Source organism: Dermacentor andersoni, chromosome 1 (assembly GCF_023375885.2).
Source record: "Dermacentor andersoni chromosome 1, qqDerAnde1_hic_scaffold, whole genome shotgun sequence".
In the NCBI taxonomy this organism is placed as follows: Eukaryota; Metazoa; Arthropoda; class Arachnida; order Ixodida; family Ixodidae; genus Dermacentor; species Dermacentor andersoni.
This window is the reverse complement of record NC_092814.1, coordinates 149,468,668-149,495,667: the sequence shown is the minus strand read 5'-3', so window position 1 is coordinate 149,495,667 and position 27,000 is coordinate 149,468,668. Positions and strand designations below refer to the sequence as shown.

Sequence of the window (27,000 nt, the reverse complement as noted above, 5' to 3'; positions counted from 1 at the left end):
TTTGTGTTTGTGTTATGTATGTGTCTGTGTTTAGTCATCTCAGCAAGTACCAACTGGTCGAGCTAGGATTCTTTTTGAACAAGAGGCTGCAGGTTCGATTCTAGGCTGCAATGACCACATTATGGCAAGAGTGGAATGCAAGAATGTTCGATCAACCATGCTTAAGGTGCACTTCTAAAAACACTAGGTGGTCAATCGAAATTAATCTGAAGTCCCACACTACATTTCTCATAGGCCATGTGTGCTTTGGCATGTTAAACCTTATAATTCAGTGAGAGAAATGCTTTCTTTTCCCTCAAGGTTAAGCATTCTAATAGCTTTTTGCATAGTTGCCCTTTCCAGCATTTGTGCATTAAGGGTGAAATTGGACACTTATGCTTTATTTGTGGTATTTTTGTTCACTGTAGGAGCAGCTAGAGCTGTACGAGCTGGAGAAGCAGCTTCTCGAGAGGAGGAACGAGGCAACAGAGAGTGAGCTGGCCAAGTTGCACGGAAAGGTGTCCGAAATGATGGGTCACCAGAATCACAAGCAAAAGATCCGCTATCTGAGCAAGCTTCTGAAAGAGCGGGATGAATATAAGAAGGTCAGTGAGTAACAGTCTGATCTGTCCTTGACATGGATTAGAAATCTAAGCACATACCTGCTTCCCTGCATGTTTCCCTGCTGCCTTTTTTCTTGTCAGTATACCTAATTTTTATATATAAAACCTTTTTGGTGTCTGCATACCTTTTACCAGCTTTTACCCAAGGAGCACTTGGCCAGGATTCGACTTCCTAATCATTCACTCTAGCCATACCCACTTGGTGACTCAGTGAAAAAATGCTGTTCCGCTGAGCATGAACTTGGCTGTTCCATTCCTGGCCACATTACAATGAGGGCAGTATGCATGCAGTTTAGGTTGAACCAATGCAAACACCAATGTATTCAACTTCCTCCAAGCATTTTCAGGTGGTCTGAATTAAAGGGACCCTATAACAGCTGTTAAGATGTGGAATGTGTCAGAGATAGAGCACTGCCTCGCAATTTTTTCGAAATAAATTTTTTAATGCGATCAGCATTCTTTGGGAACTTAATGCACTTTTAGGTGACTGTTTCTGCCTATTTTTCTGTCTGGCTGGGTCTCTAACCATTTTCCCACCACCTTCAGTCACCAAGTAGTCCATGATCTAATGGGTACGGCATCAGGCTGCTGTTCTAAGGGAACAGGGTTTGAAATTAACCATCAACTAACCTGGGTCACTGGGTATATTCCGCTCTTTAATGAATCCCTCCGACACCAACCTGGGTCACTGAGTAGGTGCCGCTCTTCAGTGACAAGAAATTCTTTAATTAAAGGAACACTAAACGCAAATACTGAGTCAATGTGGACTGTTGAAACACCATTTCAGAAACCTCGCAGTGCTTGTTTTGTGCCAAGAAAAGACATGGTTTATGAGAAAATTACATCTGGGTGCCCGACAGACTGCGCCCCCCCCCCCCCCTTTTTTTTCCCCCGCAACATGCAAATATACAGCCATGGAGAAACCAAGCTCAGTCAGAGCATTCGATTCGCCGCAGCAGCCTTTTCTTGGTCAAGTGGGGTGGACTGTTCATTGAATCCCGTGACATCACATGGACGTGGCATTCTCTGCTAATTGCAGTTTGTGCGAGTTCCGCAAGACAGCAAAACCATAGCTTTCAGCACTTGCGTCATTGTCAAGGGTAACATCAATGAGTTCTTTTTCCTAAGTATCAAATAGAACTGGACAAGTACCTAGCATTTTCTTTAGAATGATAATTCAATTCAATGATCTATTTATTACGAGTGGTTGAGTAGTAGTGAAATAAAAATATAATGAAGAGCGCCTTTGTCATTGGGCTAGTACTTGAATGTCCCGGGGTAGTCTCTAATCGTGTCCTGCATTTACCTCGATTTCTTGATTACTAAGGCTTTGTTCACAATAATATTGATGCCTTAGGTGTTCTCGAGCGCTCGTCCATCACTTTAGCTTGACTTAATATTTGCCTTTAGAGTCCCTTTAAAATTTATCCAGTGCTGGCTGTAATTGAACCAGTGACATATATATATATTGAGACAATCTTGTTTGAATATATATTCAGACAGGCATTGTCTTTTCTTCTTTGTCATTCCATCATCATGCTGTCATTGTTCTATTGTGATTATTCCGCCGTTGTCTTACCATCGTCGTCATTGCAGTGTGGTCATCAGTAGTCTTCATGCATTCATCGTCACACTGTCGTCATTCCATCATCTTTATTCAGCTTTGTCATCCTATTCTCGTCATACTGTCGTCGTTACGTCATACTCGTCATCCAAATATTCTCATGCTGTTGTCATCGATGCCATTCCATCGTCACTGAACCGTAGTCATGCCCTCATGGTCATGGCCAACCCTGAAAAGTGAGTGTTGTAGTGAAGTGGGCCGATCCCAGATACATTCTACAGTAAAAGGTAAAATAATTTAGATTTCAAGGGACAGAAAAAAAATGACCAAGTTAACCAAATGTCATATTATCAAGAGTTCAAAAAACAAACACATGCTTACTAAATCGGCACCCATTTACTTAATCAACAACAGCACATGGCCATCACGTGCACAGAGTTAAAATGAAACTATACCATTTGCCACAATTGCTGTGAACGAAAGCGTGGCCACTATTGACGCTATCCGGAATGCTGACCATGCTCTTTTGAAGGCGCACAACCAGGTCGTGGCAAAGATACTTTGCAATTTTCTCATGATACAAGATATCCAGGCAAAAAGTATTTGACATACAGCTACATGGTACTATCGCAATTATTGTATCCGATACAGTACTTTCTATTTGTATCATAAGATAACGTGTATGCACAAGAATGTTTGCTTCAAAATTTCTTGATGCCAACCAACCTTGTAATTTGAATGAAATGTCTATCTTCAAACTTTTGTCTTTCTTGCTCAATGTATAATATTTTCATTCAGAAACAATTTATTGGGGTTGCTTTAGCTGCGTTACATGAAAGCTCTTCATATACTGTGCTGTCAGCGGTTTTTGCTTGTCGCTTTTGTAATTGATGTGAGTCGCTGCTGCTTGCCAACTATAAGGTATATACAAGCGCTAATTCGTCCGTAACATGCAGCTTTCATAACTTATTCATATTTTGCAGAATTATTATCACAAAACGTAGTCCAAAAAATTGCTTTGTGAGCAACAATCACGTACACAAAATAGCTGTCTTATGCACAAGTCTCCTGGAAGCAGCGCTATCCACGCTTTGGTTCAGAACGGTCACTTACATCTATGAGATCCTTCAAATCACTGATGTGTGAAAACCTCTAGATGCAAGGCAACCCCATTATTGCATTCAGACTTCGTAACAAAGCACCACACAAGAGAATCTTCAACAGTATATCAGCTTCAGAATTTGCGCAAAAGATGCCACACGCATCGGCACACGTAGCACAGTATGGTGGCTGTGAGCAAGTGTTATGGCACCGACGCAAATAAAAACAAAAAGAAATAAAAAAAAAAAAAAGCTTGGCTGCGCGCACACATTCATGTGCTTCTTTTTGGCGAGAAGGCACGAGTGCCAATACGTGACTCTGCTCTACCAGCAGGGATGCACAGACCTCATCGCCTGCCCTTGTTGGAGCGCTCTGGCGGAAATAGAAGAGAAAGTCGCTGCCTTTAGTTTTATTCAGGTGGCTTAGTGGCAACAGTATCAGCTTGAGAAGCGGAGTTCAGCCAACATATATATTTTTGCTCGGTAATGTTGCGATAGCAGTATCTTGTATCTTAAAGGGCCCCTCTCCAGGCCCCATAGCAAACTTTGATTATACACTGGAAGTACTTACGTGTCCTCTAGGGAGCATTCCTCACAAATTTTTCATATCGGCTCATTAATAGCAGAGATAAATATTTCAGTGTCGTCAACCCATGATTTCAGGAGGCGAGCTCCACTGCCGAGCGCGACGCTCTCTTCACTTGCTCTGTCTAGCCTCCACAAGCAAAATTCCTTCCCTGCATTCTCCCATACCGGACCTTGAGGATCGCGTGACAGATACGTCACAAGCCCCACTTTTTCTCCTCGCTTTCTCGCGGCGTGACATACCGTATTTACTCGAATCTAGGTCGACCCCGATTCTAAGCCGACCCCCTAAAGTCTGAAGCCAACAAAAAAAAAAATGTATTACCTCGAATGTAGGCCGAACAAAAAAAAGAGAGGACAGCGTTTACAAAAAGCAAACAGCATTTATTGAATCTGAACGTGCAGAGCTCATTCAACGTCGTCGTTGCTGCTAGACTCGTCGTTGTGTTCCTTGTCACTGTCACCTTCAAACAGTGTACTATCTATAGTACCGTCAAGCGCATTAGATATGCTGCACTTTTTAAAGGCACGCACGATAAAAGTACCAGGGATGTCGTCCCACACTGCAGTTACCCAGCCCGCCAACTGCGATAACAATGCACGTTTGATGCGGCCCGTTGCCGTTAGCATGTGCTCTTCGTCAGTCAACCAGTCCGTGTAATATTTCCGCAGAGGATCCTTGAAAGGTTTGTTGATGCAGACATGGCTGCAACTGGCCCATCATGTCACCCAGTATGAGAGCGAGGTCCGTGTTTGCTTGGGCGAGCGCAGCCTTCACCTTGTCGGTCAAGTGCCCACGGTAAGAGTCGACGACAAGGAGAGAGTTCTTTGTAAAAAGGGCTCCTGGATGCCGTCGCCACACAATCTTAACCCACTCATCCACCATCGCACCCGTCATCCACCCGTTCTCATTTGCCCGTACAATCACATTTCTTGGGAAAGTTTCTCGAGCAGGCAGTGTCTTCCTTTTAAATATCATATAAGGAGGGAGTTTATGTCCATCAGCTGTACAGCACAGCATCACAGTTGCGCGCTGCTTCTCGTAGCCCGCAGAGTGCACTTTCACCTCCTTGGCACTGTTGGAATCGCACCGCTGGCACGAGTTGTTGCAAACTCAGCGCTGACACCCGTTGTTGCAATCGGGTCGCAAGCCCCAAGGGTAGCGTTGGCCTGGCGGCCTGGGGCACTGGAAGCATCCGAAGGTCCCGGCAAAGCATGAGTCGACTGGTAACAGAACAACTGGTTTATTCTAACATCGCAAAAGAGCGGGCGGTCAGGTCGACCGAAGTGAGAGACGGGAGAGCACGTAACTCGACAGAAGAAATCGGAGCCTCTCTCCTGGCGTCCGGGGGCAGCTGCTCTTATACTCTCGGCGTCGCGGGCAAGAAGGAAGGTCACGGGATGAGACCACGTGACGGCGGAGCTCGGACGAGCTGAGAGACAAGTTGAGACGAGTGTAGTGACGCATCGCCTGGCCGGCGCCTGTCAGACCTCCTCGCTTCACACTTGGGGAGCTCCTCTCCCCGGCTGCTGCGCTTTGACAAGCGTGGCACACACACACACACGCACACACGAAGACACGTGGCACTGAAACACGCCTGGACGCGCTTGGCGGGGAGGCGTATCGGCGGCGCTGAACGGGCCAAAATGTCCGCTGCTTGGAACGAAGCCCCGGCGTCCGTTGCATCCGCGCCGGCTATACCGCGCGCCGTAGGCGAAACGTAACAGACCGCCCCGCCGGGGGAAGGAGATCCCGATGGTCAGGGGACTGCATCCGCTGTCCGGAGGGATGTCGCTTGATGATGCTCATAACCGAAGACGGTCGTCCTTCGGCGTTTCTTGAGCGCAGCGCACAGAGAAGGCCTCGTTCTCTCGTTCAGGTTCATACAGGACACTGCAAAGTGACTTAGGGAGAGTTGACATTTTTGTTCTCGTTCCCGGCAAGCGTTAGAACTATGCCGAAACTCAACCGCTCAGTCAGCAAGCACGAAACAACCCTCACCAAGTCCTGCCAGGCTCTTTCCCCTTTTATACCACTGCCTAGTTCCTTACAGTAGTTTTGCAGCACTCAGAACACATCCACAAATTTAAAAATTGCACTAGAAAGCACGTCATCACTTTAAAACACTACACAAAAGCAATAGGTTAAAAAAAATCCTGCCTCAGGAAGAAAAACATCAGTAACAAACAATTGTGAGGCTGATTCCCACGTTAGGGGCTTCGACTTAAGCCATCGGCGTTACCGTTGAGACTCCCCTTTTTGTAACGCACCTCAAAGGAATATTGTTGCAAAGCGAGGCTCCAGCGCAGGAGGTGGCCATTTTTAGGAGAGATGGTCTGCAGCCATTGGAGAGGGCAGTGATCCGTCTCAATGATAAACCTCGAGCCGGCTAGGTAGCATGACAATTTCTGAACGGCCCACACGATACACGCACACTCTTTCTCGGTGGCGCTGTACGCCTGCTCACGACTGGTCAGCTTACGACTAGCATACAGGACGGGGTGTTCTACTTCTCCATTTTCCCGTTGGCACAGTACAACGCCCATGCCTCGCTCACTAGCATCGCACTGAACAACGAACCCTTTTGTGTAGTCGGGCGATCGTAGCACAGGCTGGCTTGTTAGGGCGCTCTTTAGGGCGCTAAAAGCTCCTTCCTTTGTCTCGTCCCAGACGACTGTTTGGGGCTCTGTTTTTCTTAGAGCATCCGTCAGGGGAGCCGCGATATCAAAGTACCTGGGGATGTACCTCTGATAGTAGCCGGCGACACCTAAGAACGACCGAATATCGGTCTTCGTGCGCGGTTGCGGGAAGTCTCGCACAGCGGCCACCTTTATTTCAGAGGGGCGGCGACGACCCCGACCAATCACGTGACCAAGGTAGACAACCTCGGCCTGTGCTAACTGGCACTTGGGAGCCTTGACTGTCAAGCCCGCATCGCGCAGGCGGGTTAGCACTGCCCGCAAGTGGGCCATATGCTCAGGCCAGGATGCAGAGAATATCGCTACGTCGTCTAGATACGGTAAAGCGAATTCTTGCTGTACCCGCAACACTTTATCCATGAGGCTTGAAAAGCAGTATGGCGCGTTCTTCAAACCAAAACTCAAAACTTTAGGACGGAATGTCCCCATTGGTGAAATGAACGCCGCATACCTACTAGCCTCTTCTGTAAGTGGAACCTGCCAATAGCCCCTGACAAGATCTAGGGTGGAAATAAACTGAGCGCTACTCACTCTCTCAAGGCGCTCCTCGATGTTAGGGATCGGATAAATTTGATCCTTAGTGATGGAATTAAGCCTGCGGTAGTCGACGCAAGGACGAGGTTCCTTGCCCGGTACCTCAACTAAAATCAAAGGGGAGGTATAATCACTCTCACCCGCCTCAATAACACCGAGCTGTAGCATTTTCTTTACCTCAGCCTCCATAATATCACTCTGGCGGGGTGACACCCGGTACGCCTTGGATCGTACTGGCTCTGGGGAGGTAAGTTCTATGTCATGAGTAAGGACAGAAGTCCTACCAGGCCTCTCAGAGAAAAGACCTTGAAACTCTTGTAAGAGCTGGTGTAGTTCGGTTTTCTGCTCAGGGGACAGCGATGCTTTACTGATTAAGTCACTAATGACTTGATCGGTGTCTTTCCTGTTCGTCACTGAGCCTAGTCCCGGAAGCTCGACCGGAAGCTCTTCGGGAGCGTTTACCATCATACACACTACTGCTTCCCGTTGCTTATAGGGTTTGAGCAGATTACAGTGGTAAACTTGCTGTGCTTTCCGTTTTCCTGGCAGACTGACCACGTAGTTGACGTCCGACAGTTGTTGAACAATCCGTGCTGGGCCCTCCCACTGCACGTCGAGTTTGTTCTTTAGCGATGTGCGCAATATCATGACCTCATCGCCCACCTCAAAACGACGGGCCCTGGCTGTCCGATCATAATAAACCTTGGCCCTCTGCTGGGCCTTTGCCATTGCTTCACCTGACAACTCCTGTGCCCTTCTTAAGCGTTCGAGGAGCTTAAGCACGTACTCCACCACGACTGGGTCGTCGCCCCTGCCTTCCCACGATTCTCGAAGCATGCGAAGCGGAGATCGCAGCGAGCGACCGTACACCAGCTCAGCTGGCGAAAACCCCGTAGCCGCATGCGGCGCGGTCCTTAAAGGGAAGCTGAAACGGTTTTCAATTTCTATGAATTGCTGGGATTGGGAAGAACAGACCTAATAATTTACGGTTCTGAAATTTTTTTTTCGTTTTGTTAATATAACGGGCGGAAATCGCTTTCTAAATCACCCGCGCGGACACGCCCCCATCGCTTCCCGGAGCGCCGGGTGAGGACGTTGGCAGAGGAGAGAACCGGCGAGAGTGACGTCATGGGCGGAGACCGAGCCAACCGAGCTGCGGACCGGCGCGCTGACATGGGCTGGCATGCCTCTTTCCGTCCTGCGCTTTACTGAACGACGCTACGAGAGATCTGCCGCCGCCGCCGCCGCTCACGTTTGTTTTGCGATTTTCGTAAACTGTTCTTCTGCGCTGCGTGAGTGCCTATAGCCAAGGGCGCCCAACATGCCCTCGTTCTGTGCAGCATTCGGCTGCGCGAACACAGGCGGGCGAGACGATGTGGTGTTTCACAAATTCCCGAAGGAAAAGAAGCTTGCAGCGCAGTGGGTACGTGCGGTGAGGAGAGAGAAGTTCGTGCCGACGAAATCAACTGTGCTGTGCTCGGACCATTTCCGCGACAGTGACTATCATCGGAGCTTTACAACGATGCGGGCAATCGGTATTCCAATTAAATCGGCGCGACTGAAGCCCGAACAACTTCAAGTACACAGCTTGGCAGAATCCGACGGTTCTTCTTTCCCAACTTTTTCCATACTAGCCAAACAAACTGACGGTATGCTGCATACCTCAACTGCCTGTAAAAAAGAATTGCTTTTGCATCACTTTTTCCATTGGCCATATCATTTTCACACCTGTGTGTAAACTTCTTGCCTTGTCCAGCGGGTTCGACTCCTTTCTGGGCAAGTGCCACTTCCAGTACTGCCCTGCTGAGGCACACAGTCCTGAATTGTCTTGAACTTGTTACGCACTGCGTGCGCTTCTGTTTTTTCCTAATCTCTTGCACCTCCTGGCAGCACAAGCAGTTCTCTTCATCTTCCATCAATACGCAGCACATGCAGGTGCACCTAGTTTAATGAAAGCGTGATTAGGCCCACATTGATGCACTGGAGAAATACGAACATTTGCAGCCATTAACGTCTGGTAACAGTTTTAGCGTAGCCGGATAGCCTTACGACAAATGCGAAAACGCGTTGTTGCTAGCGTTGCTATACTCCGTTTCATACATCAGGTGCAACGCTGTGGAGGCTTTAGATACTTCTTGCAGTGGCTGCGTTCGCACTTAGAAAAGTTCGGTGTTTCTTGACCCGATTTTTCAGAAAGCTTTCCATATATAAGCTCAGTTCGGAATGAAAAAAAAAGAAGAATTTACCCATAGAAACCATCCGTGTACTTATACGGCTGCTAACACGTTCTTTTAAAAAAAAATTCTTTTCGGTATTTTTTAATTGCAGCCCGTCGCGGCAGCTTCACGTGCATGCTCGCGCGAGCAAACGCCGCTGGCACGCTGCGAAGCATAGACGGAAACGCGCGCAGTAATAAATTTTGATGACCGGACTTCGAGCGTAGCTTCCACAGCGATGCACCTGAGGTATCAAATGGAGTGTAGGCTTGCCTAGTGACATTCGACGTACGGTTCAGTTATCGTATTTACCACACGGCGGTGCTAAAGCTGCCTAATATATTTATGTCAACACTAGCATGGAGCACGCATACCGATTCTTGATCGAACCACACTCGCAAAGTCGTCGAACCATAGTATGAATATTGCACATATAATACCTCTGGTCATCTCTGGATGTGTATGATAAGCAACTTCCATGACTGTACCTCACAGCACTGCATGTGCGCGCTTTGAAACGCGGCACTTATGTTCGCGATCGTGTATCAACGCTGAAAAAACCACGGGACTTTAGACAAGCAGCGGCAAGGTGCTTGACATCGCGGAATTGCACCCGTGTAAATATAATGAGAAGTTAGTGCTTCGGCATTCTTCCAGCAGCATGTTCCCAGTGACACCTTAGCGCATTTTTTCTCCCGTCATTGCAAGGTGCAGCTACATCAAAAAAAAAAGAAAAAAAACACATGCGTACCAGCTAAGATTTCCAGCGCGCGAGAAGGTGCACACATCGCTCTCGCTGTTGGCACACTCAATATCGTCGTTGACTCTGTTGCCGCCATCGTTTTCCGTATCGGCTGTGGGTTCAAACATGTATGGGGACAATACAAGCTGTCGGAGACAGCGAGAACATTCCATCTTGCAACTCAGCTATGAAGCCAGAACAGCAGAACCGCGTGCTACCAGAGAGAAAGGAATAGTGCTACGCTCTGAAACGGAGACATGCGGCGGCGCCGACCGGCGACTACCGCCAACGACGTCACAGCGGCCCCGACCAATCACGGGCAACAGCGGCGCTCGCGCGATGCCCTGAGGCGCTGGTGCGCGTTTTCTTGGAAAAACAGCCGCTTGCGTTTGTTTCCGCCCTTTTTGAACCAGATATTCGTGTTCAGGGGACTCAAAACTGTAGAATGCCGCAGAGAACTCATTTTTTTCGAAAAGTGTTTCAGCTTCCCTTTAATGCAAACATCACCCCAGGCAGACACAGCTCCCAGTCAGTTTGATGTTCAAAACACAATGCTCTCAACACGCGCTTCATGACGGAGTGGAGCTTCTCAACGGAATTCGACTGGGGGTGGTGCACTGAGCTGTGTAACAGCTTTACCCCGCACCTTTCGAGAAAGGCTGTCGTCAAAGCGCTAGTAAACACTGTGCCCTGATCTGATTGGATTTCCGCAGGAAAACCAACTCGCGCAAATATGGACAGTAGTGCATTGACTATCTCAACTGAGCTGAGTTCTTTAAGCGGCACTGCTTCAGGGAACTTTGTCGCTGGGCAGATCACAGTCAAAATGTGTCTGTACCCCGTGGCTGTTACCGGCAGAGGTCCCACTGTATCAATAACGAGCCGTCTAAAAGGCTCCGTAATGATAGGTACCAATTTCAACGGCGCCCTCGATTTGTCCCCTGGTTTGCCCACCCGCTGACAGGTGTCACATGTCTTCACAAAGTGGTCTGTGTCCCGAAAACACCCTGGCCAATAGTACTCTTGCAAGAGACGGTCCTTAGTTTTCTTAACTCCTAGGTGTCCGGACCACGAACCCCCATGCGACAAGCGCAACAGATCCTGACGGTAGCACTGAGGCACGATCAGCTGATCGAACTCCACTCCTCTGCGGTCTAGATACTTTCGGTACAGGACCCCACCTCTTTCCACAAAGCGAGCATTTTTCTTGGCGATACCTTCCTTGACAATGCAGCGTATGTTTTCTAGGCTGCCATCCTTCTTTTGCTCGGCTATCAAAGCCGACCGGCTGACTTTTAGCAACCTATTAAGTCCATCTGACGTAGGCGCGATGAGCAAATCTGCAGATAGCTCTTCTAACTTTCCCGCATCGGGATTTTCCTCTCCAGTATCTGGTGCCTTTAACGCTACAGGCTCAATTTTATTCAGTTCGGGCGTGCTCTGAATACCAGCTTGCTGCGCTTCTGACTCTTTCTCATTGTTCGACAACGTCGGCCCCGCAACTACTGCCTTTGCAGCGAGCTCCCGAACCTTCGATCTGGTTAAGGCCTGAACGCTAGCCTCACCAAACAAAAGCCCCTTCTCGCGCAGGAGGTAATCGGACCTGTTCGAAAATAGGTACGGGTACTGGGGGGGCAGCATAGATGACACTGCGGCCTCCGTCTCAAGCGCTCCGAAAGGTCCTTCAATAAGCACTTTTGCTACGGGCAGACACACGCTATGAGCTTCCACGGCTTGCTTGATCCATGCGCACTCGCCCGTGAACATATCGGGTTCTACGTATGAGGGGTGAACTACATCCATTGTAGCTGCGGAATCGCGAAGCACTCTGCACTCTTTCCCGTTCACGAGGAGGTCTCGCATGTAAGGCTCGAGAAGCTTCATGTTCTCGTCAGTGCTGCATAATGACAAAAACGCGACTTTTGTTTTTGTTTCTGGACACTGCGCCGAAAAGTGACCCGGCTTCTGGCACGTATAACAAACGCGCGCTTGCCTCGTCTCGAACCTCTTTCTGCGTTCGGCTTCGGTTGCCGCCGTCTCCTTACGTTCGGTCGGACTGCTTTCACTCGCATCCGCACTACGTGTGTCCCCCTTTGCTCTCATGGGCGTGAACTTTGGCCTCTCAAACTTGGAGCCAAATTCACCCTTTTGACCGTCCTTAGCTCCGCGAGCCCGACGCGTCACAAACTCCTCGGCTAGCTCAGCGGCTCTAGCCACCGTACTAACGTCTGGCCTATCCAAGACCCAGTACCGCACGTTCTCAGGTAACCGACTATAAAACTGTTCTAGCCCGAAACACTGCAGCACTTTCTCGTGGTCACCAAACGCTTTCTCTTCTTTGAGCCACTCCTGCATGTTTGACATAAGCCTGTACGCAAACTCTGTATATGACTCACTTTTGCCTTTCTCATTTTCCCGAAACTTCCGACGAAACGCCTCCGCTGACAGCCTGTACTTTTTTAGCAGACTCGATTTCACTTTGTCGAAATCCTCTGCCTCTTCTCTATTCAAGCGAGCGACTACGTCGGCCGCCTCGCCGGGTAGCAAAGTGAGCAAGCGCTGTGGCCACGTTTCCCGAGAGAACCCCTGCTTCTCGCACGTTCGCTCAAAGTTAACCAGGAACAAACCAATGTCCTCTCCAAGCTTAAACGGCCGCATCAGGTCAGTCATTTTGAACAATACTCGTTCTCCTGCACCGTGTGCCTGACTTCCATTACGAGCGTGTTCCATCTCTACCTCGAGACGCTTCATTTCCAAAGCGTGTTCGCGCTCTTCTTTTTCTTTCTGTTCTTTTCGTTCACGCTCATCTTTCTCTTTCTGTTCTTTAAGTTCACGCTCCTGTCTCTCTTTCAGTTCTTTCAGTTCGCGCTCCTGTCTTTTTGCCGTCTCCCTCTCCTCAATGGTCTCAAGGCATTCCGACAGCTCGTCATCCTCAGCTTCCAACTCAAGAATAGCCCTTAGCAGTTCTGGTTTTCTGAGTTTGTCTGAGACATCCAGACCCAACTCTCTTGCAAGCTCCAGCAATTTCGGTTTGCGCAACGACTTCAAATCCATGGCTGCTCTGAATGCTGCTTTCTCTACTGCCTTCTATTGTCTTGCCGCAAACTAACCCGGCAGCAACGACAACCACAATTACCAGCTCTGTTTCTGACACTAACAAAAGCCTGGCAAAACTCAGAAGAAGAAAGTCCCGCACTCACCAAACCTCGCAGCCAAGAATTCAGCGCAGTCGTTCCGCTGCAGGCAACCAGTCATCACACAGGGCTCGTTGCACTGCTCCCGGATGGTCGTTGTGCTGCTCAGCATACAGTCAACCGCATCTCTTCGCTGCTGGCCTCCGTTGTCGCGATCTCACCGCTACCAGCCAGTTGTTGGAATCGCACCGCTGGCACGAGTTGTTGCAAACTCAGCGCTGACACCCGTTGTTGCAATCGGGTCGCAAGCCCCAAGGGTAGCGTTGGCCTGGCGGCCTGGGGCACTGGAAGCATCCGAAGGTCCCGGCAAAGCATGAGTCGACTGGTAACAGAACAACTGGTTTATTCTAACATCGCAAAAGAGCGGGCGGTCAGGTCGACCGAAGTGAGAGACGGGAGATCACGTAACTCGACAGAAGAAATCGGAGCCTCTCTCCTGGCGTCCGGGGGCAGCTGCTCTTATACTCTCGGCGTCGCGGGCAAGAAGGAAGGTCACGGGATGAGACCACGTGACGGCGGAGCTCAGACGAGCTGAGAGACAAGTTGAGACTAGTGTAGTGACGCATCGCCTGGCCGGCGCCTGTCAGACCTCCTCGCTTCACACTTGGGGAGCTCCTCTCCCCGGCTGCTGCGCTTTGACAAGCGTGGCACACACACACACACGCACACACGAAGACACGTGGCACTGAAACACGCCTGGACGCGCTTGGCGGGGAGGCGTATCGGCGGCGCTGAACGGGCCAAAATGTCCGCTGCTTGGAACGAAGCCCCGGCGTCCGTTGCATCCGCGCCGGCTATACCGCGCGCCGTAGGCGAAACGTAACAGCACCCTTTTCATTCACAGTTTATGCCACTGGCATATCAAAATACACAACCATCTGGTCGGCATTGCCGATTTGCCCAAGGTTGTAGCCTGCCGCTACTCTCTTTCGCAGCACGTAGCGCTGAAAAGCTTTCAGCTTTTCTTCGAAATCGCTTGGCAGCTTCTGGGTGATTGAAGTGCAATGTTGGAGGCTGAAGCCGAAGCGCTTCACGAATTTCTGAAGCCAGCCCCGGCTGGCTTTTAAATTCTTTGGCGTTAGGCCTCGCTCCCTCGAAAGTTCCTTAGCTTTCGTTTGGAGCACTTCTGTTGTCACTGGAAAGGCAGCTGCTCTCTGCGTCTGAACAAAGTCAGCCAAAACTGTCTCCACTTCGTGGTGACAGCCTTTCTTTGGTCCGCTAAATGCCATCCTCGTTGCGGCGCACGCAAAAAGGTGCTGTCGTTGTCCCCTCCAACGACGAATGTTTTTCTTGTCGATGCCGAAGTCCCGCCTGGCTTGAAGGTTCGACGATGCCTCTGCGGCTATCACAACTTTTCGCCTGAAAGAGGCACTGTAGTGGCATCTCCTGCTTGGTGCCATCGCGATAACACCACGCTGCACACCGATGTGGCCGACACAACACGGGTCAAAATGGCGACCTCGCTTGTGTACGGTTGGTTACTGGCACGGCTAGTGGCGGCTGCAATACTGACTTTTCTAGATGGCGCTAGGTACGCACCATATTTAGCAGTTTCAATGAAAAACTGGTGCGTTTTTTAAAATCCTCGAATCTAAGCAGACCCTAGAGTTTGGAATAGGATTATTTGAAAAAGACTCGGCCTAGATTCGAATAACTACGGTACTTCCGCTGATGGCGTCACGCGGGAGCTGTTCTGATGGTCTTGTTTCACGCAGCGCACGATTTTACGTGCTGTGCACGAGGACATCTGATTAGCGGTATAAGTCAGTGCTACACGAATACTGAGGCAGACAAGTGGATCACAGAGCATGATCCCGCATTGGAATACGGTATAAAATGACAGTTTTGATGTCTGTGTGCGCGAGTGCACGACGTGGGAACAAGCAGACGAAACGGAAGTACATCTCTTGCTTCGGTGCAAAGTAAAACAAAAACATACAGACATTTGGTTTGTGTGTTTTATTATTTCTCTAAGCTTTAATTTATCTATTAAAGCAATATAATAGACAAATAACAGATGTTGCCTTGAATAATTCTTGAAGTCACGTGTCACCACGAGTGACGTCACAGTGCAAACACATGTACGTAGGCGCACTAGCACGTGTATATCATCCTCCGGCATGGAGCGCGGCGGCCGCAAGGAGAAGGGAAAACAGTTTGGTTTGAAATATCAGGTCTTTCCGCGGCACGTAGTACTGTAGTACTTTGCAGACACAATCATTATCGTGCAATGTATATAGATACTGATACAGGTCTTGCCAGACCTATCATGATACAGATACAAGATACCGAAAGAATATCTAAGATAGTATCTAAGATATGTGTATCTACGATACTGCCCAGCACTGCACATGACCAAGCTTGCGCACAGTCAAAACAAAACTATTGTTTGGAGCAACCGCCAAAGACAAAACCGTGGTTGCTATCGACATGATCATAGATGGCGACCACCCATTTTTAAAACGTGAGGCCAATGCGTGAATTGAGTCAAAATGAAAATACGGTTTGCTGCAACTGCTGCGGAGGAAACCGTTGTTCCTGTTGATGTGACCATGGCTCTAAAGGTACGAGGACAGAGCGGTGTCATGTACGGCAGTAAACACAAAAATAAAGACTATAAGACAAAAATAGGCACGAAGCGTTCCATCATTCTGAAATACGTCCAAATTAAAGAGAGTTTGATGCCATTAAATAACGCATACCCCTGCTGGGACCAGAGGACGAGTCTGAATTATCCAATTTTACGAATTAACAAGGGTCAAATCAGCTAGGTTTTACTGTATGACCCATAACCCGCCGTGGTTGCTTAGTGGTATTATGGTGTTAGGTTGCTAAGCATGAGGTTGCGGGATCGAATCTCGGCCATGGCGGCCACACTTCGATAGGGGTGAAATGCAAAAACAGCAGTGTACTTAGATTTAGGTGCATGTTAAAGAACCCCAGGTGGTCCAAATTTTCGGAGCCCCCCACTACGGCGTGCCTCATAATCAGATCGCGGTTTTGGCACGTAAAACCCCATATTTTTAACTGTATGACCCTGATAGCCAAAACAATAGACTTGCCTCTACAGATACTATAAAAATGTGTTCAGCAATATGGTTTGTCACGACATTGCTTGAATGCTAATCACGTTTACACGAGTCATTGTGAGATTTGTTCTAGCGTATTCCGCGGCCACATGAGCGATATCTTGAAAGCAATCTACGTTGAGGGCAGAGTCTAGGCGCTTCGAAGGCTCATAACTTTATGCATGCTGCATTCTTTCCGCTCAGTTTGCATTGAAGCAATAGACGCCATGAAGGTCACTTCGCTTGTTGCTGCTGCTGCACTTCCTAAAGCCAGCATTTTGACAGCGAGTGTCCGCGCTCATCAAGTGTGATGCGTTCACGTTTGCCTGTACGTGCTGACACCATGCTTAACCCGCCATGGTTGCTCAGTGGCTATGGTGTTGGGCTACTGAGCACGAGGTTGCGAGATCGAATCCAGGCCACGGCGGCCACATTTCGATGAGGGCGAAATGCGAAAACACCCGTGTACTTAGATTTAGGTGCACATTAAGGAACCCCAAGTGGTCCAAATTATTCCAGTATCCCCCCACTACGGCATGCCTAATAATGAGATCGTGGTTTTGGCATGTAAAACCACATAATTGCTTGTAAATGCTTGTAAGTTTAGTTAGTAAGCGAATGTTTGCAAGTTTATACAGCCGATAAAGCTACTATCCTTAGTTTGTATAGCTCCTATTGCAATCCTATTGCTTTTATTGCAATCCTATTGCAAGTTTATACAGCCGATAAAGCTACTATCCTTAGTTTGTATAGCTCCTATTGCAATCGATGCTCTGCTTTTAGGTCGAAAGTGCAAGTTTTTTTCTTGTCATCCATACTAGATGTACTAATTAAACCTGAACAGGATTTTACAAATTACCTGTAGTTGACAGCACTATTCTACTTGAGCTGGATTACTCAAAAAGGAGGACGTTAGTTGCATGAGAAATTAAAATGGAGAATTGAGTAATATAATTTACTAATCAATTTAGGGCACCAATTGCAATTTGCAAATTTGAGCCAGTAAGTATGCCAACCATATCCACTTAAAATGAATTTTCAGGCTGGCATCAGTTTTAAAATATGTTACCAAAATGTGTGATGAACTGAATTTGTTTCAGTTAAATTTGTCCTCTACTGCTTAAAAAGGCATTTTGTTAAAAAAAAATGGAGCCGCATTTTGTTGCAAATTTGATTGCTTATCTTGAAACTGGTGCTAGTTTAAAGATTTCTTCCAAGTGGAGGATCCACTGCTAAGCTCGAGGTTGCGGGTTGAATCCTGGCTACAGCAGCCACATTTTAATGGGAGCAAAATGTAAAAACGCCATGTACCGTGCATTCTATGCACGTTAAAGAACCCCTAGTGGTCACAATTATTCCGCCATGCGTAATAATCAAATTGTGATTTTGGCACGTAAAACCCAGTTCATTTTTATTTGGAGGTGCTTTGCATTGTAAACTCACTGGCATCAATTGATCAACTACAATATCTTCCATCCAGTTACTAGTTAAAGTTACTAATTAGATTGTCATTTACTGCAATTTGTCACACAATTAATAGTGTAACAGGAGTCCGGCGCCTTGAATGAGTTACAAATGGTATGCGACACACCCAAATCTCGGCCATTCCAAAAACCAACTAGGTATTCCCCTGACCCACTGCTGCTACTTGCCCTTCCTCTTCTCTCACTTGCGACGTTCTTTGTTATCATTACACTTGCTGCCCCCTCTCCCCTTGAGTTTGCACAGGAGTAAGACAGGAGTTCAGTACAGGTTTCACGAGGGACATAAAGCCTCATCTGCCTGGCAATGAGTAAGAAAAGTGCATTTGCAGCGGTTGTCATCAAGTTTGGGAATCATGGCTAAACGAAACGTCGCAGGACCCAGTATTTCCATAACATGGAAGGGGCCAGAAAACCAGGGCAAGAATTTTTTGCAGCGCCGAGGTAAACACAGTGCCTGTCGAACCATTACTAGATGGCTTGGTTGGAAAGGCAGAGCGGGACGTTGCTTAGAAGACATATCGAACTGCGCTTGGTGGTGCTCCACTCTTGCTGGTTGTTCTTACAGAGACATGTCAAAGCCAAGGTGTTCTTGTGGTAACCAAGGCGTTCTCCTGTAGAGCAGCTAAAAGAGCGTGGCGCGAGTGACTTCCTGTTGGGACGTGTTTAGAGCGTAAACTGCAGCAGCGACATAGTCATCCCAGTCATATGTAGGACAGACATAGAAAGAAGCTGTCTTTTATGGTGCGGTTGGTGCGCTCAACCTGTCCATTTGTTTGTGGATGTTGAGGGGATGCTGCAGCGTGTCGTATTTCTTGTTTAGACAAGAAAGTTTTGAAGGTGTGTGACGTAAATGCAATGCCGCAGTCAGAAATCAGCAACTTTGGCATGCCATGCCGGAATATGAGGCACTCATTAATAAAGGTCTTGACATGAGCGGCTGCAGAATCGGGGATGGCTCGAACTTCTACCCACTTAGACAGGTTGTCTGTGGTCACAATGAGAAATTTGTTGGCTGGCTTGCTGCAAGGAAATGGGCCCATGTGATCAATACCCACGATATTGAGCAGTACGTTAGGGAGGGTGATTGGTTGTAAGGGCACAGGTTGTGGGTTTGTGACAACCTTACAAGCTTGACAAATGGTGCAGGATGACACATACAGGATATACATCGGCACACATACCAGACCACCAAAATCTTTCCTTAACGCAAGCCAGAGTCTTCTGCTGACCCAGATGGCCAGCAGAGGGGGCGTCGTGACACATGAAAAGTATGGATGGTCACATGGTCATAGACACCACAGGTAGGTAAAATTCACTTCCTGTAAGTCGATGATAAAGGAAGCCATCTCGAACTGCATAAGCTGATGAGTCTCTCGAGGTGGTGCTTAGGTGTACTGGTATTGCCAAAAAGGCGCCGAACGATGTCACAGATTTCGATATCTTTTGATTGTGCAGCTCGGAGATCAAGTACTGCAAATGCCGGCACAGAGTAGTTAGTAACAACAGCGTTGCGTGAAAGGTAGTCAGTATCTTGGTTGACAAGAACCACTGCGATGAACAGCCGTGAAGCTGTAGTCTTGAAGTTTGAGAGCCCACTGGGCAAGTTTGGCATTTAGTTTTTTTTTTTTTTTTTTGAGCCAGCGCAGTGCAACATTGTCAGTAACAATAGTAAAATGCTTGCCGTAGACGTAAGGCTAAAACTGTACAATGGCCCAGACTACTGCGAGGTACTGAAGTTCTGAAGCATGGTATCGACTTTCTCGTTTACTGAGGCGGCGACTGGCATAGGCAACTGGCTTCTCGGTCCCTTTGGAGTCGGATTGTAGAAGAACCGCCCCAAGGCCAAGATCACTGGCGTCAGTTTGGATGATGCTAGGGGCATCCTATCGATAGTGTGCGAGTGTCGGTGGAGTGTCGGCGGAAGTAGGAAGCAAAACCCAAAATACTTTTAACTTGTTTGGCCATCGTAGGAGGTGAAATGCTTGTTGAAACTTACAGCTTTGAAAGGTCAGGGTTGATACCCTGGGCTCTTGCAACATGACCCAAGTAGGTAACTTTTCAATAGCCAAAGAAACACTTCGAAAGCTTTATGCAGAGCCCACCATCATCTAGAGCGCGCAAGACGAGCTCCAAATGTTGTTGGTGTTCAGAAAACATGGGAGCGTAAACGTTGATGTCGTCCAAATACACCAATGCTGTCAACCACTTCGAGTGTCCAAGGACCCACTCCATTAGTTGTTGGAACGTTGCAGGTACGTTAGAGAGCCCAGAAGGAAGGCGGTTAAAATGGTACAAGCCATTCAGTGTGATAAAAACTCTTTTACGCGTTGTTCTCATCAAGCCCAACCTGCCAGTTGCTGGAGAGGAGGTAGCGTTGTGAAAAAGCCGATCTAAGGCATTATCGAGGTGGGGAGAGGGTATCCATCTGGCTTGGTAATGCTGTTTAGGCGGCGATAGTCTACGCAAAGTCGCATAGTGCCATCCTTCTTTCTCTCGAGAACTACTGGGGACAACCAAGGACTGAACGAGCAATATATGATGCCACGCTGTAACACACCGTATTTACTTGCATAATGATCGCACTCGCGTAATGATCGCACCCCTGAATTTTGTCATCAAAATTCGATTAAATTTCCCGTGTGATGATCACACCCCGAACTTGCCGCAGCGATATGTCGTGTGCTAAGTCTAGCTAATCTTGATCGTGCTTACCATCTGTCGAATGCTACGCGAACGATTGTTCAAGACAAACCAAGCAGTCTGCACGCACCAAACATTCTTACGTAGATGCCTCATTTCATTACTTTCGTCACTTTCCGCACTTCCATGACTAAAAAAAAAGCTGCAACCAAACTTGCCTTTATTATGTGTAGGCGTTATAATGGTTGTTGTCAACAACAATAAAAAAGGCACCTTTCGATTCTTCTCATCTGCACTTGTGGGCACGCAACAAATCGCGAGTGGCAACGATAGTAGCCACGTTTACACTGATACGTTAAAAGTGTACCCTATTCATACACCGACGCTTGTAACACAGCTAACGTATTCACCCACCATTAGCGGAAACGTGCCGTATTAGGATAGTAGTGAAGACAGATGCCGCAGTTTCCACAGCATGCCAGCCATGTGTTTCTATGTCACTGGCAGCTAAGCGCGCCCATCTGTTTCTGTCCCCTCGAATGTGGACATGGCTACATTATTGCCGCAAACTTGCCGATATTAACGTTATTACTCATTACTGAGATGGAAGAAACTCTTTCAATGCAAGTAATGTACTCACGTGAAGAAGAAAAAATCGCGTTTGGCGTGTTCAGCTTGCTCTGCCGACCGCAATTTTTCTTCTGGTGTCCCGCAGCAAACGCGAGACGAAAAAAAAAATTTTTTTTTTTCACGGGAAATTTAACTTACGTAATGATCGCACCCCTGATGTTGCGTCAATTTTTCTGGCAAAAAAGTGCGATCATTATGCGAGTAAATATGGTATCTTTCTCTTGAGTTGTAATTTCAGCGAGTTCAGAAGCATAAACACGACGAGGGTTGTGTCGAATGGCTGCATGGGAGCCAGTGTCGATTTTGTGACGAACAAGTGTAGTACAGCCAAGTTTGCTTGGTGACAACGCCAAGCACCTTCGAAATTTCCCTAGCAATGTTTGGATATCAAACTTCTCCGATAAGTTTGGCCCGAAATGGAACACATTCAGTGGACAGAGTCATCGGCATTCTCTGGAGAAGTACAGTGTTTGCACTGTTTAGAGGACAGAGCGGGGCTGAAGCGCTGCCCTGGACACCAACACAGTTCGAAAGTGTAGGTGCAGTAGGCTGTCTGATAGGTTGAATACCAGGACAGCAAATGCAGAAGAGGAGTGCAGTAAAGAGCATGGAACGGCAAATGCATTGCCCAGTTGCAAGCAGATAGTGCAGTCGACAGACATCCACATCTAAGCATGTGTCCATGTCGCAACGAACGGGTACCCATGCAGCAGAAGACAAAGGTATAGTTATCATAGATGTTGCCAGCACAGGAAAAGGATGAACATGTTCATTTTATTCACATGTTCAACATGTGGAGGATGAACATGTTCATTTTTTTGGGCCTTTGGTAGTATGGTCACTAGCGCACATAAGCATGTTGAAAGGGCACGTACTCTGGGACTAAAGTAAGATAAAAGCTTAGGCAATGACGAAGTGCCATTGCTCAAAGAGAGTTTTTGTGGCCACATGTCTCGCCAAGTTAAAAATAGAGCGCACACACGAGGAAAGCACTTTATATGGCTGTTTTGGCTGCCAGGTCAGGTGCCAGATCTTGAGGAAGCAATCCTATTATGCAACGGGCATGGTTAAACTCTATGCGTATGCCCAGTGTTAAGCACCAGTTGTAGCGCAAAATTAAGGGTGTGCAGAACTTTTGCACCACAATGAATGCGACACTTACATTTTTCCAAAAGCAGTCAGTCATTGAGATTTCTTCAAGTGATGGTAGACGAGTTCGATCAGCTAGGAGGAGGCCGGCTGGTGCGACCGTAGCCATTTTCAGGTGGCACTGAATGGGGAGCAAATTTCGTGTAATGAAATTAAAAGCTGCATCAGTGTTCCCTAGGGCTTCAACATTTTCCACTGGCTCACATAGCTGAACTTGCAATGTGGGCATACCTGTAAACGGGCACAGTGACAGGAGGGCGCTCAGTATTTTTCTCATCTTCATGGCAGGTCACGCAGCCTGTACTTTCGGCACCGCAATCTGTATTTTGTGTGGTACACCGAAGTTTCAGTGTTTCAACACACCGGTGCCACCATGTTGCCTGTTATGTCCAGAGCTTTACTTTTTCCATTGTCATGGGAATGTTCCCAATATTGATTCTGATTGCCCTGTCCAGTATGCCCGCAAATGCACACAAAATTGCCGCGCAACTGGCCGCTCGAAGCACTTTGTGTGTATTCACGGTCTTCTTTCACACTCGGAAAAACTTTTATGTAGCACATATTTAGCAACAGAAAGCTGTATGGGGAGTTTTTCATGTCGCTTTGCAATTTTCTCATTGACACTTTTAATCTACTTATATTTGAGAATTTGATTAAGACTAATTATCTAATTAGGCAGAATGAAAAAAAGTAGCTTGAGTCTCTCTAATACCCCTGTCACACGGGAATATTTAATGCCATTCAAATCGAGTGGCATTCACATATAATCCCACTAATCGGGATTTACACAGGAAAATTTAATGTCATTCAAATGGAATATTTTGCCATCGAATGAGTTAGGGGAACTCATTCGATTTTGAACCAAATGTATACTCTTGACCCCAGATAGACAACGTGACACACAACACGAAAAGATAATGTGTGCATCAGCAAAGTCTGAAGATATTTTTTAGACTTTTAAAGAATTATAATTTTTGCCATGATGATATTTTCACCACAGCTGGGCTCAAACGCTATTACTCTTTGTATCAGGAGTCTGTTGCGGCAGTCAGCCATATTGTATGTGTTTGTTTAGCAATGGCAGCAGTGGTGTTACGTACTCTCGTGGTGGTTCGTCGGTGTTTGACATGCGGTGCCGTGGGTACAGCTGCAGCGGCTGCGGACCCGAAAGAAAATTTTGTTCCAGATCGTTATTGCTATCATTTGCGAATGCCGTTATATTTTACTGTATAGCACCGCAAGAGACTGAATGGCATCCAATGCATCGAATGCTATTAAGTCTTCCCGTGTGACAGGGGTATAAGTGACGGCAAACAACATTACCTTTGTTCTGTCCAGCTATGTGGCATTTGCATGCTTTTAAACTCTGGCTAAAGTTAGCTGGGACACCCTGTATCAATGTAAGTCGACAAAATAAATGTACACATACTTGCAAATATTTTTTTCAGCTATTCACTCACTTGACTCATCCATGTCCACTGACATTCATTTGCACTCGCAATATTACTCACCTGTTCGCATTTGCTCTCTTTCATACTCATGCCCACTCCCACTTACTGGTGCTCACTTGCGTCCACTCATACTTTTAGTCACTCTCTCATACTCGTTCCTAAGAAACTAGAGTGAGTGCATTTATTAGTATGTTTCTCATGATATTGTTGCATGAAACGTTATATTTTTTTGTTTACGGGATAAAATCAGCTGCACAGACATAACAGTGACCAAGGTGGCATACAAGCACTTTCACATTGTCTTCCTCTGTAATGGCTGACCAAATGCTTCGGTCTTCAGACTTGCAGCAATATTGACAAGGCTGGTGTGGCAGGCAGGCTTTTCTCTCGAATCTGGGCTAGAGGCAGTGCAGGTGTAATAACTAGTTATGTGTTTCCTTTATAAGTAGACTGTACTTGTCTTGAAGCTTTTCTAATTAAGATATGTACTAAAGAATGTACAGCGCAAAAATATTTTCTAGAGATCACACCATGTGCAGTGACTACTGTCTCATCTCAACTGCAGTTTTCTATTGACAACCGCAGGCACAAGCTGGATCAGCTTTTGTGTATGCAACCTGTTAATTTGTTTTGACAAAAATCCCACCGAGAGTGAAATTGGAAAACTAATGTCTATTGAAGTAAAGCTGTGAGCTGCTCCTCCATTATTTGCAAGTCTCTACTTCCTTTTGCATTCACCTATGCAAAAAGTGAGGAACACAAATGGAGCCAAACTGTTCATGATAAGTTGCAAGAAACCAGATCAATATTACTGAAGTTAGTTCTGGTACTGCAAGATTGGCTTTGTGTGTTAGCAAGCTCTTGTAATGATATTCTTGACAATCTTGCAGTAATCCACTTTTATAATAGAAGCCATCTAACTTCATAGCTACGAATCCACTCATGAATGTTAAGCTAAACTGTTTGAACAAGTGCAGAGACCAACATGTTCAATTCCTGCAGACATTTTCCGGTGGCCTTAATTACTGTATAAATGGTGAAAATGCCTTTTTCTTTTTTCCTTCTCAGGAGCTGTACACCCTCCGCCAGAAGACATTGAAGCAGACGAAAGAAATTGCTAGACTTGAAGTGCAACTGAGCCAAAAACTGAAACAAGGGCAAAAAAGTCTGTTTGACCAGTCAGCTAAAGAGAATGTGCTCCCAAAGCCACCCATGTAGATTATATTTGTCAATGCATTGGAAAGATTTTACATCATGTAGACAACATTTTCAAATGCAGTGGAAAGGACTATTTTAATTCTCAATTCATGAAATCACCATAGTCATCAGCTCATCCCCTTTTAGTATACTGTAAATGAGTGCATGAATAAAAGAAAAATGACCACTTGAGTGAAATCAATAGCAGACCGAAATCTGCTGGTGTCCTTGATCATTGCTTTGATGAATAAATGCACTTTGCTGAAGGTCACAAGAACCTTAGCAGAAGCTGGCACAGACATGGCTTATATAAATGTCGCAGTAGTAATGTAAACCTGCCACCTACTGTATTTAGTCTGGAATAGGTCTAACACTAATATGGGCTGACCCCTATATATCGAATATGCTGAGAAATGCATTAGTTAGTTCGGCCGCGGCGGCCGCATTTCGATGGGGGCGAAATGCGAAAACACCCGTGTACTTAGATTTAGGTGGACGTTAAAGGGACACTAAAGCGAAACAATAAACCAGTTTAGACTAATGAAGCGTTGTTTGGGAACCCTGCAGGCAGTCATTAAAAAAAAGTTTGATTATTAGATGAGAAAATGAAGGTCCAAGTATCAGTACTTGAATTTCGCGCCGAAACCCCAGCGCCGGTACGTCGGCGTGACGTAAGGGATTCCAAAGTATGTTTTCGCATTTCGGCCGCGTTGGCTGAATAAAGGTTGCCGAAACTTGCCATGTTTAATATTTGGTTCCTTTAGAACACAGTGTAGTAAATCTGTACCGCTATATATACAATTGGCCCTAGAAGATGCCATCAAAATCCAAGACGTCACAGCCCCCAGGTGCGGGAACTTAAAGGGCCCCTGAAACGGTTCGGACAAATTTTGTAGGCGCATAGGGTACAGCTTAAGTAGAACATTCGCACCACAATTTAAGTGAAGCGTTACGTATTAATAGAGTTACAAGCGATTACAAGTTACCCTCCTCCCTAGCCATGCCTTTCCTCCTCAACTCGCTCGCCGAGCGAGCGGCGCTAAGCTCCGCCTTCACTGGTCCTGCGTCACGATGCAACGTCACATCCTCCACTTCCGGTTGTTGGAGCACGCCTCCTCCCGCGCGAGACCTCTCCGCTGGCCGCTTGGCCGTCGACCGAGAGCCATCGAAGCAGCGTACGTTGCGAGCATTCTGTCGTAGCGCCGAAGGTGGCCGGTATTCCGGTAACCACAGGCAAGCTGGTCATTTCGGCAAATGACTGGAGGCATAAACTCAAGCTGATGAAGGAACTTCAGAGTAGACGTACGTGAGCAGCCTGATCGGTCTGCACGGTCCAGACACTTGTTGGCGCAGCGCTTAACCAGTCAAACGAAGCGCTAATATTGCTCTAACCAAGTGTAAAACATTTTAAACATTTATAAGAACAACGTGTTGATGATTACACTCCTGTGAAAAATACACACCAGCAGCAAAGAAGAATGCTCTTCGTTGCTGCTACTGTGTATGGTTGAGCTCTGTGCCACCAGGTGGCTGCACCGTGCAGACCATTCACATTTACCTTTCTGCTCATCTCATGGCTCATCCCGGCACAGTCAAGCGGCCAGACCCTGTCCCCTTGCGCTTGTGTTTGCCCTAATACCGGACTTGCGAAACGCTATTGCGTTAGTAATCTTCCGCTGTAAAGTGACGGCCACAAACGCGCAAACCCTGGCGCCTATCGGATATCCGCAGTCCGATGCGCAGCAGCCAGTTCGCTCGTATGCTGCCTTGCAGAGGGACACGATTTCGCAACTTCACATCTTTCCACTCGCTACGTCTGCAGCCCACAACGCAACAAAAGTGATTCATCGTGCTCACGAAAAGACTGATCGACACTGACGGCGGAGCTCTCGTCAAAGACTGCGCACGTTGTAACACAAGCAGACGACACTTGCTGTGTGCCGGAAGTGCTCAAGTGTACTAAAAAACTATTCTTGTGTATTCTCTTTAAGTTATTTTCTTTTTACAAAAACAAAGTAACTAACATTCCAACTATTACGAGCATCATTTGTTCACCATAAAGTTGGAAAAATTATCGACTACGCGCCCTGGTCAGCCAATCAGATAGCTCGCCCATGTGACGTCATATGGGTTATTTGCATCAT

The 27,000-nt window shown here is 47.1% G+C and overlaps 1 protein-coding gene across 3 annotated transcripts in view; it reads left to right on the top strand.

The window, feature by feature from the left end:
* LOC126544836 (uncharacterized) overlaps positions 1-25,054 on the top strand; it is a 97,701-nt gene extending 72,647 nt beyond the window's left edge. For all 3 annotated transcript variants that reach the window (XM_055062158.1, XM_055062159.1, XM_055062160.1), the window contains 2 exons: positions 408-584; positions 24,728-25,054. In XM_055062158.1, the coding sequence (XP_054918133.1) occupies positions 408-584; positions 24,728-24,877 (327 nt within the window). In that variant the 3' untranslated portion in view covers positions 24,878-25,054. The remainder of the gene's footprint in view (positions 1-407; positions 585-24,727) is intronic.
* The last annotated feature ends 1,946 nt before the right edge of the window (positions 25,055-27,000 follow it).